The sequence below is a fragment of the Eublepharis macularius genome, chromosome 5 (genome assembly GCF_028583425.1).
Source record: "Eublepharis macularius isolate TG4126 chromosome 5, MPM_Emac_v1.0, whole genome shotgun sequence".
In the NCBI taxonomy this organism is placed as follows: Eukaryota; Metazoa; Chordata; class Lepidosauria; order Squamata; family Eublepharidae; genus Eublepharis; species Eublepharis macularius.
The window spans coordinates 15329106-15345780 of NC_072794.1; the positions used below are offsets into that span (position 1 = coordinate 15329106).

The 16675-nt window shown below is 49.1% G+C and overlaps 1 protein-coding gene and 1 non-coding gene across 2 annotated transcripts; both read left to right on the top strand.

Moving 5' to 3' along the window:
- The first annotated feature begins 595 nt into the window (after positions 1–595).
- Positions 596–13772, top strand: EEF2 (eukaryotic translation elongation factor 2). Its single transcript, XM_054981938.1, has 15 exons — positions 596–737; positions 2633–2847; positions 3901–4082; positions 4427–4638; positions 5115–5293; positions 5956–6061; positions 7114–7227; positions 7466–7604; positions 7755–7950; positions 9036–9294; positions 9844–9951; positions 11116–11469; positions 12003–12185; positions 12273–12405; positions 13532–13772. Exons 1-15 carry the CDS (start codon positions 735–737, stop codon positions 13723–13725), a joined length of 2577 nt encoding a protein of 858 aa, XP_054837913.1. The 5' UTR covers positions 596–734; the 3' UTR covers positions 13726–13772.
- On the top strand, positions 6142–6210 carry LOC129331557 (small nucleolar RNA SNORD37). The gene has a single exon (XR_008597206.1). It is a non-coding gene; the product is annotated as a small nucleolar RNA SNORD37 (small nucleolar RNA).
- Positions 13773–16675: the final 2903 nt, after the last annotated feature.

Below are 16675 nucleotides of genomic sequence, written 5' to 3' on the forward strand. Positions count from 1 at the left end.
GGACGAAAGAGGGAGGTGGAGTCTATATACATTTCCCCCCTCAAGTGACTTGAAGGAAGGGTTAAAAAAAATCTAAAATTATGTAACTGCCAACCTACTTTTCTCGTTTTAAAATCAGAGGAGATATACTGATCACATGCTACTAATCTGCTTCATAGTAAATAAACGAATTGTTAGGGAGACAATGCGTAGCAAGCAAACATTGACAGTAAATTCTTAACTTACGCAATTAAATAATAAATTACCATGAGAGGGAAAGGGCACAGGGCGGCTACCCGAAACTATTTCCCTGGAGGAAAAATAACCCTCCCTCTGGCTGCACTGCATTGCAGCCACGTGGTCACAGCATGCACACCCGGTTCCGGCCTGGCTAAAAGCCGCGCACAGCCGCAACTGCAGAGCGACAACAGAAACAACCCCACCTTTCCTCTGTCCGATCGTAGAGTCTACCCTCCGAGATAACAGAGCGGACGTAGAAGAGACGCGAGAGACCTTTAGCGCATGCGCTTCGACATCTTTCTTGAGGCACGCACTTTGTCCTCCTCGAGGCCCCGCCCTTGCCGGCGTTGAGGTATAAAAGCGAGGCCCGTTGACGTCAGCGTCCTCTTCCGCCCGCTCGGCCCCTGCCAACGAGACAGGGCTGCCGGAGCCGCCGCCATTGTTGCCGGCCTTTCTCCCCCGCCCCTTGTTCATCCCTTTTGCGGCCTTCGGAGAATCCGACGCCATCCGCCAACATGGTGAGCCATCCGAAGCCGGGCTTGGGCTGAGGGGAAGCCGAGGAGTAGGGGCGAGCGGACGGGCTTGTTTTTGGGGCCCGGGTGGGAGTGAAGCCGAGGCCTAGCGGGGCAAGAAAAGCCTTAAAGAAGATGTGGCTGGTTTAAGGCGGCTTCCAGGCGAATGTGGCCTAACGATACTATCCAAAAAGGGGAAAAGCCTTTTCCAGTCTATGCTCGCCTGGAGCTTCCAATCCAAAGGGACGGGTCGGTGTGGCCTTATGGCTGAGGATCAATACGCTATCGGGACAATCCTAAACTTTGTCACTCCAATCAAAGCCCATTGGAATCAGTGGGCTTAGATTGGAGCAACTCTGTTTAGGATTGTATTGAATGTTTTAGCGCTCATAATTCTTTTCGTTGACGGAAAGAGGCCTTCGTTTCCTTGGCTTGAGTTGGGGAGTGTCTGGAGGGAAAGTGGGATAGTTTAAGGGGAGGAAATCTGGGCTGGGGAAACAGTGGATCCCCCCCCCCCAGCATCTCTTACGTAATGTCAAAAAGAGACATGTTTTGCTTACGAGGTTTGCCCTCTGCTTCCACTTCCTGGTTTCTTAAACTGGGGTGGTGGGTCAGGAGGTTGCATGCTGGCTTTCCTGGTTGGGGAAGTATTGGGGTGGCTTGAGACGCTCTTCTCTCCAAGTAGGCTTTAGTTTTGATCACCTGGCTTCATTTGGGCTTGGTGGGGTTTCAGTTGCATTCCAGAGACAAAATTATTTTTCAGTCACGTGTGGTTGATATTTCTTAGATTAGTTGGGACACTGAAGAATTACAGTTGAATTTCAGGGAGCTGAGGGAGGGAGACATTTCGAGCTCTGAGTTATGTGGCAGCAATGCCTGAAGGATACGTGTGGAAAGACTGGGGAGGAAGCCATGGATGTTCCCTTGGCCAAAGGGAGGTACTGCAGCAAACAGTGGAATTTGGGTTTTTCCTCCTTCTCTATTAAAGCCATTGTCTTACGTAACTCTGCAGTCTTTGCAGAGAGAGACCAGAAAGCTCAAGGTCTGGTTTTTCTTTATCGGGTCTGGCGGCTGTGGGTTATACAGGGTGCCATCTTGTACCAAGAACACTTGAGCTCTGAAGGGCATGGGAGGAGCGTGTATAGCAGCGGCTGCCGCAGCATCTTTGTGTGCAACGTGACATTTCCCACAGAGCTGTGTGTTTGGCCGGCTCATCTGTATTTTTACCCCCTCCCCCAAGCTTTTGCTTTCTGTGACTACCTCATCATGTCTGTGCCAAGTTGGCACTGCTAGCTGGTGTAACTGGTCAAGGCTACTTCCACCTTTACAGCCTGTCTCATGGTGCCCTTTCTAGTGATGATCACATGGAAGCAAACAGGAGAAGAGTGTATTGTAAAGGTCGGCTCAAACTGTTTGGGCTAGTCTCTGTAACACTTGGCTGTGACCACAGTTGTAAGAAATATAACAGATGCCCATTTTGTTTTCTGTAATGGGGGGGTTGAGGCTCATGTACTGTGGCAGGCTGGTGAGGGCTGCCTGTATTCCCATGGACAGGCTGTTCAGGGGTGTGAGCCATAGCTTGCCCCTACTTAATGAAACGAGGGGGGATTTGAAGCTTCACCACTATGAATTTAATACCTGTTTTGAAGGGTAGCTGCAATTAGTTTTTTTTTTTTTTTAAATTGCACCCTTTGGACGTCACAAGAACCAGCCAAATTGACTCTTAAAAGTTGCTGGCTATGTAGGCTTGAGGCCTATTGCACCACTGTTGTGCAAAAAAGTCTGATGATATTAAATGATGAAAAAGAAACACGTTGAAGTTTGCTCTCTGATCTCCAGAAAGCAGTACGTGAAGTGAGCATATGCGTGTGGCTGTATCATTCCCCTTTTCTCCCTCCAAGGTGAACTTCACCGTAGACCAGATCCGGGCCATCATGGACAAGAAGGCCAACATCCGGAACATGTCCGTGATTGCCCACGTGGATCATGGGAAATCCACCCTGACTGACTCACTCGTGTGCAAAGCTGGAATCATTGCTTCGGCCCGTGCTGGAGAAACACGTTTCACTGACACAAGGAAAGACGAGCAGGAGAGGTGCATCACCATCAAATCCACGTAAGTCTCCCTCTTCCCGGTCCCTTTTCAGGAATCCTCATAGACTGGCCAGAGATGGGAACTGCTCTGGGTCTTCCACATCCTGTTGGTTTCATTTGCAGAGACTGCATTTTGCATAACTTTCTGTTGGAATCACTAAGGCTTTACAGGACTTTGTTTTTCTCCTACGCATTTAAGAGTCCTTTCTCATCCTCTAGCAGAATGCTCCTAAAATACTCTAGCAAAAACAAATGGTGCAATACTTGTTTATTACAGGGAGCCAGAATATTGCAGGACACTGAATAAAATTCGCCTATACTCTTTGTCAGGTGACTTACCTTTGGGAGTTCACAGACGCTGCAGATAATGAGGTGCTCTGGAAATTGAGATGCAAGGGGCTGTGTCCTCAGTTGCTTCCTAATCTATGTGATGTTCTTGCCATTTCAGACAAGGCCCTCTAATTTTGCGGATTTATAAGACATTCCGTAAAAGATTTGGGAGGGGATCATGTTGGTATGAGGTGATCTTTGAGAACAGAGTTGCCAGTCAGTTAAGGAACCCTTTCTGAACCAAAGCTGAATTGTAGGGAGCTTCCTTGCAAACCAAACACCATCACCCTCCTGTTTGCAATGCCATAGTTGAGTGGGGATTCCAGTTAGGTGGCTGTGTTGATAACCATCCAGAATTGAACATAAAATAAAAACATCTGGTTAGCTGGAGCAAGCGATTTTTGTTGCTTGTTTACCTTTCTCTCTCAACACGGTGTACCCTGAGCATGTGTCTTGTGTGAACAAGTGTGTGCTTCAGCTTTTTTTAAAAGATACCTTCTGTGTACATATCCTACCTGATAGGATATGTTTTTCTGTTGGCCAGCTGGCTTGAGCACCACTGCCTGGGTGAGGCTCTGCCTGCTTCTCTGCTCCTTTAGCTTAGAATAGCTTCTGATGGTCCATAGTAAATTGTTTACAAAGATTCTGCTTGATAGAAGGACCGTCTCGTTTCATTCCCTCCCCCTAAGCAGTGAGGTGCGTATGGGGGGAATGGATAACTGAACGTTTCGGCTTCTTCCTCCAGGGCCATTTCTTTGTTCTACGAGCTGTCGGAAAATGACTTGGCGTTCATCAAGCAAAGCAAAGACGGCTGTGGGTTCCTCATCAACCTGATTGACTCCCCGGGCCACGTCGACTTCTCATCCGAGGTCACTGCTGCCCTGCGTGTCACTGATGGTGCCTTGGTAGTTGTGGATTGTGTTTCTGGTGAGACTTCTTGGATTTGGCACTGTACCCTCTGCCCGGTAATGCTCATGGGGTGGGGAATGGTATCTAGTAGGCTAACCACCCGCCTCCAGTTTCATTGTCTTTTCGTATGCCCCAGATTGGTGTTCTGGTTGCAAGAGGTTTTGCAGCTTTGAGCTTATCTAACGGGAGGGAAGGCAGGAGCCAACCATCCCCCGCCGCCCCATCACACTTGTGTTTGCATTTAGACTTTGTAAAAGCTGCTGCTTTTTATACTGTACATGTCAGCATCTTTTAAATTGTTCAGTGACGCTGTAGAATATAGGCCGGCTGTCAACACAACTTGCCTCTTTCCCCCCCCAAAGGTGTGTGTGTCCAGACGGAGACTGTCTTGCGCCAGGCCATCGCTGAAAGAATCAAGCCCGTCTTGATGATGAACAAGATGGACAGGGCTCTGCTAGAGCTGCAGCTGCAGCCCGAGGAGTTGTACCAGACTTTCCAGCGCATTGTGGAGAACGTCAATGTCATCATCTCCACCTACGGTGAAGGCGAGAGTGGCCCGATGGGCAACATTATGGTAAGGGGGTGCGTGGTTGAGGGGCACCTTCCCCAACAGGCATGTGGTAATCAGAAGTGGAACTGGTCATCTTCACTTGATATAAGCTCTGTGAGTTCTCAAAAACAGCATAGATTAACACGCGATTGGTCTGAACTTGCTAGGCTCAGATCGTAGCTACCCTCAGTTCAGGGACTGCGATGTGACTCCACTGAATTGTGGCTTAGACCCAGAGGCCTGTTGTCCCACAGATTGGGCTGGAGCTTGGTGGTTGGAGGGGGCGTACACAATGGTTCTGAGTCCAGTCCTGTGAAAGGGTTATCAGTGGCTGCTTGGAGCTTTGGAAAGAGCAGTAGTCAGCCTGGAATATTTTCTCTGTGGTATAAGGAAATGCAGCATAAAGTTCAGTGGCCTTGTTGCTCTTAAAGGGATGTGTTTTTCCTCTCTTTAATTTGAAGTTTGGTCCCGTTGAATATCTTCCTTGACTTGCCTTTCAGATCGATCCAGTTCTGGGCACTGTTGGCTTTGGTTCAGGCCTGCATGGCTGGGCATTCACCCTGAAGCAGTTTGCTGAGATGTATGTGGCCAAGTTTGCAGCCAAAGGCGAAGGGCAATTGAACGCTGCTGACCATGCCAAGAAGGTGGAGGACATGATGAAGAAGCTTTGGGGAGACAAGTGGGTGCCGCTGCCCGAGCATCTGAAGCCAAATGTCTTGATCTTGCGGAAAGAAGTTCCTGACTTGATTTCCTTGCCAGTCTAATAATGACTGGCCCAGTTACGCTGCATAGGCTTTTCCAAACCAGTCTGTTGTTGCTGCATGAAATGTGTGTGCTGTGTCTGTGACACTACGCCTTTGGCTCTTGACCAGGCCACCCTCACTTGCCACTAAGACAGGTAGCCCTTGAGCAAGTGAGAGAGATGCGGCCCTGGTCAGCAGCTAGGAAGCATGTCATTTTGGGCAGAGGAAATCCCAGCAGAAATCCCTTGCTGCTCACCAATCCCTGTTCTCTGCTCCCTTTTAAAAAAACAGTTCCAGTAGTCTGAGATGAGTCCACTGTAGCTCAGTAGTCAAGCATCTATTTTTCCTGCAGAAACTCACATTCAGTCTCCAATATTTTGAGCCTATGGGATCTCTGTTGAGGAGGAGGATGAGTCTTAGCTGCTGCTTGGTTAAGTCTTGGTTACTAAATAACCTAGTAACTGGGCTCCATATATCTGTCCACAGTAATGTACAAGTGCCCTGTGGCCTAGCAATATAGGAATTTGTGTAGTTCTTAAGACATGCTAAGGAGAATAATTATAAGAAGTTAGGCACAGATGCTGCTCTCTCTTTTCAGGTACTTTGACCCGGCCACTGGCAAATTTAGCAAGTCTGCCACCAGCCCGGATGGAAAGAAATTGCCTAGGACTTTCTGCCAGCTGATTCTGGACCCAATCTTCAAGGTAAACTTTCAAGCAATCCGCTGCCAAATCTTGCTTCCTTCAGAGAGCCTTTTGGCCCTTGTACACACCTCACACCTGCATGTGATGATGATAAAAATTTCTTCACTTTGACCTGACGTTTGTCTGAAGAGATTTTCAAACATCTGACGCAAATGACTTTTCTGTAGTTTGAAAGTTTGAGAATTTCTGCGCTAAACCACCTTCTGCTTCTTAACCCATGAGTAAAGTGTGTGTGTATTGCCTAAGCCCTTCTTGAAAATCAAGAAATGCATCCTTTCTAGACCTCCCTCGAAACATTTAATAGGAAGATCAGAGGTGCTTCTATAGCCGACATCCTACTTCTTGGTTGGATCCCACAAAACTGTTTCTCTAGCAATGTCACAATCCTCTTCAAGCCTTTGTACATTAAGGCAGGGGTCCCCAACCTGGTGCCCATGAGCACCATGGTGCCTGCCAACACTTGCAGGCATCCACCAAGTGGGCAGGGCTATTGCCCAGCAGGATTTCTGATTGGCTGTGCAAATTTTTTTAAAAAAATTCTTTAACAGCAGCTGCCCCTACAGCATGAAGATCGTCCCTGTGTGACTGAAGAGTGTATACAAGAAACTAGTTTTGAACCGTATGTTCATTTTAAAAGGCATCCTGTTGAATAGAGCTTCTACCTAGAGTGTTGAGATTACTGCAAGAATTATGCTTAACTGGGTTGTCTTGACATTTTGTGGTTGATTCTGCTTCATACAGCATCCATTTTGTAGGTGCACTTCCCCATCCTTTAGCAGAATTCCAGAGGTGCTCGCAAGCTCAGAAAAGTTGGGGATCCCTGCATTAGGAGATTGAGTGACTTTCAGTGCAACATGCCCATGGGATTCAGTCGCATTTTTTTGACTGCATCTCAGGGGGTCTTAATGCCAAGGCAATACAAAGAAGCCCTAAACAGGCTGGAGCAACTCCCAGTTAGTCACTAGCTAGTGGCCACATTTGCTTCATTTCCCTGGCAAGGGGAGATGAAAGAACGGCTTATTGTAGCCCCACACCTGTTCTCGTTTTCAAAGGTGTTCGATGCAATCATGAACTTCCGGAAAGAGGAGACGGCCAAGCTGATCGAGAAGCTGGACATCAAATTAGATAGCGAAGACAAAGATAAGGAAGGGAAGCCCTTATTGAAGGTGAGTCCAGCTGCTTGAGTGCAGTGGACCTCTGATGGGGGGAGGAAGAGGTCAGTGTTGATTTGCTGACTGGCTGAAGCCCCAGCAGGAGAATCAGACTTTCCAGATAACATCAGAGGGGGCATATTTGGGGGGGAAGGGGGGAGGCTTTAGTTGCTTAAATATACTCTTCATGGTGACCTCATTCTATTCTCTCCAATATGGTATTTGACCCCCTTGTGGGTTTTTGCACCCCCAGGCCGTCATGAGGCGTTGGCTGCCTGCTGGTGAGGCTTTGCTCCAGATGATTACCATCCACCTGCCTTCCCCCGTCACGGCTCAGAAGTACCGCTGTGAGCTGCTGTATGAAGGACCCCCCGATGATGAGGCTGCCATGGGTAAGGCAGTGGCTTCTCCCAAGGGGGAAGAAAGCCCTGTGCCCTTTTCCTCAAGGGGTGGGGTCAGCGGGCATGCATAATTCAAACAAAGTTCCTCTATCAAGTCAACCTCCTCTCCATTAAGATTAATTTCTTCTGTCTTCTCTGAAGGTATTAAGAATTGCGACCCCAAGGGCCCCCTGATGATGTACATCTCCAAGATGGTGCCGACTTCTGACAAAGGCCGCTTCTACGCCTTTGGGCGCGTGTTCTCTGGGGTCGTCTCCACTGGCCTGAAAGTCAGAATCATGGGACCAAATTACACACCAGGCAAGAAGGAAGATCTTTACCTGAAGCCAATCCAAAGGTCTGTTGCCATTTCCAAGTTTTGCCACTAGGTTCCTTCCTATCCAGTTGAAAAGAAATGGGCAGGGTTTCACCAATCATGCCCCCACCACCTCCAGTTTTCGTTGGGAAAGTTTTCCTGTATTCCTCTAGGGAAACTTTTTCCCCTTTGCTTTTAAAATATGTTGTTTCTTCACTTGCAGTCTTAATACCAGTTGCAGTGCAATCAGAAAGTTAAGCCAGTTTAGTGTAGTGGTTCAGAGCGGCAGGACTGTAATCTGGAGAGCCAGGTTTGAAGCCAGCTGGGTGACCTGGGGTCAGTTACAGCTCTTCCAGAGCTCTCTCATCCCCTCCCACCTCACAGAGGGATTGTCATGAGGATCATCATAACACACTTTGTAAACTGCTCTGAGTGGGCGTTAAGTTGTCCTGAAGAGTGGTGTATAAACAGAATGTTATTCATTTTAACTGTGGGTTTAGATCCCTCTTAGAAGGACAAGTATGCAATACAAACCTGGGGGTTGGATCCCTCAGGTTTACTTCAGCACCAGAAGCCTTCTCCTAATACAAGAGCTTCATGCATCATGGGAGGGTCGCTTCTGCAAGATCCAGCCCAAAGTGCTGAGTGACACACAATAAACTGTTGATAGAGTCAGCAGTAACCAGCCTGGTGTCCCCTCTTTTTTCCCAACACAATGGTCTGCGTGACATTAACAGGAACAAAGAAGTGGCATCAAAAGTTGCGCTTGAAATCAGAATTGGAAAGGGGCCCTATAGCATGACTGGGAGGAAGGTTGTTCCAAAACCAAAAAGGTGTCAGAAAGTGTGCCCCCCCCCTTCCTGTGCAGTCTTCAAAGGCTGATGCGTGAAGAAGGGTTTTGTCCCTGCCATGGGACATACTGAGTTCATCCCTGGGGAAGAGACCTTGAAATATCGTCCAGCACCTAGAATGCGCACAGTGTGCGTGGGAAGGAGAGAGATCAGGCTGTGTGGAATGTATTAGTTTGACCCTTGGTTAGTGTTATGGTGCTTGTGGGGTGTTGGGTCCATCTCAGGCAGCAGTCCATCATCTGTCATGTCACTTGTCTTTTTCCTCCTCTCCCTCAGGACAATTCTTATGATGGGCCGCTACGTTGAACCCATTGAGGATGTGCCTTGCGGGAACATTGTGGGGCTGGTTGGTGTTGACCAGTTCCTGGTGAAGACGGGCACCATCACCACCTTTGAGCATGCTCACAACATGCGTGTCATGAAGTTCAGCGTCAGCCCAGTGGTGCGAGTAGCTGTCGAGGCCAAGAACCCAGCAGATCTGCCTAAGTTGGTGGAAGGCCTGAAGAGGCTGGCCAAGTCAGACCCCATGGTGCAGGTCAGTAAGCCGCTCTGAAGGCTAGTGTGGCTGGTCCATGTTCCATTCTTAACTTTAGTATCTTTGTGGCATGTAGATTCTCTACATCTGCCACGCACAGACCACCCACCCCCCCCGGTCAGTTGGCATTCTATCTTGTTCAGGGCCAGCCCGAGGAATTTTGGGTGCCCAAACCACCCATGCTGTGGGAAGGCAGGAAGATGGCACCCACCCATCTTCCTTCCGCTCTGGTCAGGCGAGACGTGGTGGAGGGAAGGGGGGAAGTGGGCCCGCTTGGGCTGGAGGCATCTCCTAGTGCAGCCCCTGAGGCTGTGGGTGGCTGAACTGGATGGGGCCCTGGGTGATTGAGCTAGTGGACGGGGGCTGCCCTGAACTCATCTCATGGCAAAGAGAAGATGGGCAAGGAGTAGTTCTGACTAAAGATGTAGTGCAACAGGGTGAGCTGCTGTGGGTGGAAAACGAGTGTGACTCCATTAATTAGCATGCCTTGTTCATGAAAGCGGGGGGAAGCAAACGTGCAGGCTCATTCTCTGGCTCTTTCCCCCTTAGTGCATCATTGAGGAGTCTGGAGAGCACATCATAGCTGGTGCTGGGGAGCTGCATCTGGAGATCTGCCTGAAGGACCTTGAAGAGGACCATGCTTGCATTCCAATTAAGGTACACTGTAACACCCAGCCTGGTTAATCTGCACCCCAGACGGCTGGGGGTGTTAGGAGACTTACGTGAAGGCAGGCCGCACCGCTTCACACCCAAACAGCGTGAGATGGCTTTGAGCTCTGGCTTTGTCGGCTAACCCTGCAGAATGAACTTCAGCTGCCTGTCTTGAGGCGGTTTTCTTTCTCCTTAAAACCTCAAGCTTCTGTTTCTTAGTGTGGCTGCCTTGGCCTTGGGGAAAGAGTGGGAGGCAGCCAGGAAAGCTGCTGCTGTTCAGAACAGTGGGTTATAGGACTCATCCACAAGACCATTCCTTTCTCAAGGATACCTTTTCCACTGCAGGAAGGTTGTGCCTTTTGTTTGCTCTGCAGGCAGGATGTATGTATACTAATTGTGAAGCCTTCTACTTGGGGGCAGAACCCCGTGCTCTGTGAGAAGGACCCACTCCAAATGGCTAGCTCATGGGGGGTGGGGAACTGTGCTTCTCTCTCAACTGTGCCTTTCTGGGGGGAAAGGAAGCCGAAGCCAAGTATTCTAAACATTCCGCAAGTCTGAATTTGACTTGGCAGGCAACTTCCTGAAGCACAAACCTGGGTTCTGGAAACCTTACTCTTTTGCTTTCATCTGCGAGAAGGTGGATTTACTGGCAAGACCGGGCCTTGTTGGTGCTACTCTCCAGGTTGTGAGATTCCCTACCTTAAGAGGTACATTGCGGAACCCTTCTGTGCTCACCTGCATTTATTTAACATTCTCCTTTGAAGAGCCAGCGTGGTGTAATGGTTAAGAGTGTCTGGCTAGGATCTGGGAGACCCAGGTTTAAACCCCACTCTGTTGTGGAAGCCTGCTGGGTGTCCTGGGGTCAGTCACACACTTATCAGCCTGGCCTACCTCGGTGGATTGCGGTGAGCCTAAAATGCAGAAGGGGAGAATGTTGTACACTGCTTTGAGTCCTTGCTGGAGAGTATGGTGGGTAATAAATAGTCTGATTTGTGTATTTTGTGTATAGTGTTTCAGATACAAGTGTGTTTGAGAATTGATGTTACAACAGTAGCTTCCTTGCGGATGGCTAAGTTAGACGATAAACATTTGCAGTAGGTCTTAAAAGTAGCTGTAGGCTATAGACTAAAAACCAGGGGAGTGGATTCATTCTTTGGTTTGTCTCGGCAGAAATCGGACCCAGTGGTGTCTTACCGCGAGACAGTCAGTGAGGAATCCAGCGTGCTGTGTCTTTCCAAGTCCCCCAACAAACACAACCGCCTGTACATGAAAGCCCGGCCCTTCCCCGATGGCCTTGCCGAAGACATCGACAAAGGCGATGTCTCCGCCCGACAGGAGCTGAAGCAGCGTGCCCGCTACCTGGCTGAGAAGTACGAGTGGGATGTGGCAGAGGCCCGCAAGATCTGGTGCTTTGGCCCTGATGGCACCGGCCCCAACATCCTGACAGACATCACCAAGGGAGTGCAATACCTCAACGAGATCAAGGACAGCGTGGTGGCCGGCTTCCAGTGGGCTACGAAGGAGGTGGGTAGCAGCTTCCTTTGGACGGTAATCGTTCTTTTCCCCATAGCAGGGAGACTTAAGGAAAACTGTCTTCGTGCCAGACTGAGAACAAAGCTGCCTTAAGGGAGGAGAAGGGTGTAGAATGTCTTGACCAAGCAGGCAAGCCTCGAGTAGATTCTCGATGGAAATTCAGGAAATTATATCAGACTAATTGGTTTGACCAGACTTTTCAAAACCTCAAGGAGTGTGTTGGGAGTTTATTGACTTCAGAACACACCGTGATGGTTTTAAAAACCTACAGTTAAGATGTCTTCTGCATCAAGCTGGGGGCAAGGGGAAAGGAGGAGAGAGAATAGAAGCATGTTACATTTGCATGGCCCTTGGTGAGCCAGTGGAGCTCAGAGTCTAGCCTTGCAGGGCTCTCGAGTCTCTAGCAGAGAGGGGGCTGTGCCCCTTTATGTAGCGGGCAGGGAGCCTGCATGCAGCTCCTTGGTCATCGTAGAGTCTGTCCTGCACACCACTTCCTGCTTCCTTTCCGCTTCTGCTGCCTGCAGGGGGCCCTCTGCGAGGAGAACATGCGTGCGGTGCGCTTTGATGTGCACGATGTGACGCTGCATGCCGACGCCATCCACCGTGGGGGTGGCCAGATCATCCCCACTGCCAGGAGGTGCCTCTATGCCTGTGTGCTGACCGCCCAGCCCCGCCTGATGGAGCCCATCTATCTTGTGGAGATCCAGGTGCGTGGAGCGAGGGAGGCTCGGGTGCTTCTGTGGGCCGCGAGGTAGACACCCCGTGATCACTTCGCCCTTGCTTTCTCTTTCCAGTGCCCAGAACAGGTTGTAGGTGGAATCTATGGAGTGCTGAACAGGAAGCGGGGCCACGTCTTTGAAGAGGCCCAGGTGGCTGGCACGCCCATGTTCGTGGTCAAGGCTTACCTCCCTGTCAACGAGTCCTTTGGTAAGGAGGATGCTGGCAACAGCATAACAAGCAAGAGTTGGGTCACTTGCGGCGGCTGCCTACACAGCTATGGCAACGTCAGAGCTGGCAGCTGGTTTCTCCGCAGCGTCTGGTAGCTAGCGGGGGCTGCGGCAGAAGACTTGGCATTTTTTTCTGACACGAGAGACTAGAAAGGATCCCGAAAATGAATGACAGCCTGCTTGTGGTTGATGGAAGGCAACTCTCCTTGTAGATCATAGGGTTGCACCCTGCAGGAAAGAGGCCAGTAGAGTTGGCTAGGTAGGCAGGGATGTGCTCTAATTAGTGGGTTGAACCCAGACTGAACTGTTAATTTCCACCAGTTTCCCCTTCCTGCTGCACCCCTCCCATCAATCCTCGTGGTCTCCATCTCCCAGGAGGATCAGTGAGAGGAGGGAGGCAGGCAAGTTCCATGCTGATACTGGAAAAATTAGCCTCGGTCCATCCCAGTATACTGACTCCTTCCTCAGACGTATATGTACAGTTCTTCAAACAGGCAAACGTATGCAGAACAGGCAGAGATGTTTCAGCCTGGTGGGCCTGTCTGGAAAAGCAGTAACGTGGCCATCTATCATAGCAGGCAGTATCCAGTTTTGTCTGTCTGCAAGATCCTGCACCTGGAGATTAAAATCTTCATTGCTTTGGGGGGAGAGTTAACATGCTCAAAATGCATACTCTCCTACAGAGAGAGTGTCAGAGATGTGCATGGTGGCAAGCAAATGACTAGGGCGCTGCACTCCTGCATAATAAGGGGATTTCCTGATGGGAATGGATTCGGGAGAAAGGACTGGACACGGTGCATATTTGATGAGGGTCGCTGCTCCAAGGTCCTTTTAAAATGAAGTTCTATGCCAGCTCATGACAGAAGAGCAGGCAGCTGTTGTTGGACCCCTCTGATGGCTGTATGGAAGCTTCTGTCCAGGGGTGGTCTCCATGTGTTCCTCATACACTTAGCAGATACCTAGCATAAGAGGCACCTGGTTGGTCAGTGTGGGGAAGTGGAATGCTGGATCAGGGCTTCAGAGGCCATCTGGGAGGGCTCAACTTCTTTTCTTGGAAAACCAGAGTGGAATATTGTCAAACTTCTGTTTATTCTTCCCTCTCACAGGCTTCACAGCGGACTTGAGATCCAACACAGGGGGGCAGGCTTTCCCCCAATGTGTGTTTGACCACTGGCAGATCCTTCCCGGCGACCCCTTTGACAACACCACCCGCCCCTTCCAGGTGGTTGCTGAGACCCGCAAGCGCAAAGGGCTGAAGGAAGGCATTCCAGCACTGGACAACTTCCTGGACAAATTGTAAAGAAAAAAACACGCAGCACCAGATTTAAAATAAATTTACAGAAATCACTGTTGTGGGACTCTAAGTCAAATTCAACTAGCATTACCGCAGCAGGGCTGAAGGCAGCACTTAATGCAACGGATGCATTAAGTCCAGAAAGGGAACTGCATCTGTATTCAGGCTTAGTGTTTCTCATGTCCACATGTCAACCAGCCAGGGCTCCTTTTGACCAGTACCATTACAACTTTAAAAAAAACCCAACATTTACATTTGACATAAAAGGGGGTGGGGGAGTGAGGTGAATAAATTGCCTGTTTCTCCATATTTATTTGACAAATTGAGAGAGGTGAAAGCCCTGCTTTGCTCGTGTATGGGCTGGGGGGGTGGGGGGGTGTACTTGAAGGAAGTAGGGAAAGAGATGGGTGGTTTTGGCAGGGGTGTGCATTTGAGGTGGGGATTGATATGGGACCATTAGGAGGGGAGGGAGTGAAGTCTTCTAGAGGGAAGAAAGTAGAAGGTCAGGGGCCTCGATACAAGTGAGTGTCATTGTGCAAAATCCATGTATTAGAACCACTGGAATAAATTTAATAAGATTGATTCAGGCTTCCTGTGGCATTGAATGAATGCAGAAAGGGGGGGTGCTCCAAAAAGTTTTATTTTGAAAACAGTCTGATGCCTCTTGCTGGAGGGTGCCATAATACGACAACAGATCTTCCCCATTGTCAGGGTACTAGATGACTCATGTTCTCTCAATACAGTGCATTTGGTACATTGCGCACTCTTTCCTGCAATGACAATTAAAGCTGACGTGTCATGGATTAGCTTAACTGGGCTGCCGGAAGCGGGTATCTGTACGGCTTTCTCAAATGACTGTTCAGAAAGCCAGGTTGCTTTCAGCCTGGGGAGAAAGCTGGTGCCTTGATTCATCTTGTACATAGGCCTCTGGAAGAGGTGCAGCTGGAACATACCAGTTGTCCCTGTATCCTGGCAGAGCTGCCGAGAAGCTTGTTTCTCTGTAGCCTCTCAGCAGGTGAGCTGCAGCAAGGTGGACTAAATTCTACTAAATGCGCTATTGGGATCTTGCCATGGCCGACATTGGCTGTGTACTACTGTCTCAAAGCTGGTGCCTGCTTTTTATCCAGTCTTAATATGACCTGAATCTCATGTGTGAGCTGCTTGTCTCGAGGCAAAACTTCCACCAGAAGAAAGTACCACAAGCGGTGGAAAAGATCTATATGGTGTCAAGTCTATCAAGTGCAGAGTTCTCAATGTTCCTTTTATAGGGCACATTCTGGTCTTTCAGCCATCCTTTTTAAGGTGATGTTTCTATTTTGATATGTACAGAGGTGGGATGTACCTGAGATCTTTTAACTTGGACCCCCCCCCCCACACACACACACTATCTCGGTGACGGCCAGTGTGGCAGTAAAGCAGAACTATGGCCTTGCCTAGGAAGTGTTCTTGCCTAGAAAACCAGGGAACCAGCGCTATGGATTTTTTTCAGGCCTATATCAGAGGTGCCTGACCCTGTCTGGTCTGTTAATACGGACTGAATGATAGCAGCTTGGCCAGAAAAACCCGGCCAGATGAATCAAGATGGGTCACCCTGTTAGAATGTAGCAGCAGTAGAAAAGAGCAAGAGTCCAGTAGCACCTGTAAGACGAACAAAATTTGTGGTAGGGTATGGGCTTTTGTGAGCTACGGCTCTGAAGAAGTGAGCTGTGGTTCACAAGAACTCATACCCTACCACAAATTTTATCAGTCTAGATAAACTCATCCATATCTATGAACCAAAAAGCTTCCACCTGACAGCATAAATGACTATTTCCACAAAAGGCAGCCATGGCACCCAGTTTGTAATACCAGAACAAGGCAGTCAGTGATACAACATTGGAAATGTACGCTTGTAGCCTTAAGACAACAATGTTGTGCTTGTACCTGTGCAATAAAGTCCTATGGAATACAAGGGAGGCTTACTCTAATGCAAAAGATTCAGAGGAGTTAGCTGTGTTAGTCTGTTGTTGCAAAATAGTAAAGAGTCCAGTAGCACCTTTAAGACTAACCAACTTTATTGTAGCATAAGCTTTTGAGAGCCACAGCTCCCTTCGTCAGATGGATCTCGAAAGCTTATGCTACAGTTAAATTGGTTAGTCTTAAAGATGCTACTGGATGCAAAAGATTGGGTTTCAAATTGAATAGTTGCTGGCACGGAAGGGAAGATGCAATGTATTTTCAAAGAGTACAGAAGGCTGCGAGACCCCAATTTTAATTAGGGGAGGGCTTTGCAATCACACAATCCAAAGGAAGGGGGCAGAGTCGAAAAGTGTCTGGCTTGATCCAAGGGCATCTTGAACTAGATTTCCAGGGTATGAGTTATCGAGTCAAAGCTCACTTTGTCAGAAGTGGAAGTCTAGAGTTTTATCCAGTAAGGTTGGGAGGGTTTGGATCAGTAGTTTCAGGGGGTCTTTGGCTCTTCCTTCAGATCGCAGCAGTAAAATCTTAAAAAGTGGGGCCGGAATCGAGGTTGGGAGAGGGGGAAGAAAACTATAGTCCCTGCCACAGCCACCAAGTGCTTCTCCCCGGGTGCTGCTTCCTGGCCAGGTAACGTCCCTTATTCAATGCTTGTAGCTCCACCTCCTTGCTCCAAGGCTCCTCCCACTACATCCGTATGGCGGGACCTAAGGCTATGAGATTGGCGCAGCTGCCCTAAAGTTTTTTAAGGCGGGGGGTAGGGAATGAATGTGAGGACTCTTGTGGGCTCCCAGATGTGGGTTCCAGCCTAACTTTGTATGGACGAGAGCTCTTGGGTCAGACGTACGTGGCTGGTCCTTCCTAGGCAACCGCCTAGGAAGGAGCCTTCAAAGCTGCCATTTTCTCCAGGGGAATTGATCTCAACGGCTTGGAGATCACTTGTAATTCCGGGAGAAGTCTGGGCCCCACCTGGAGATTGGCAACTGTAGATACGAACACC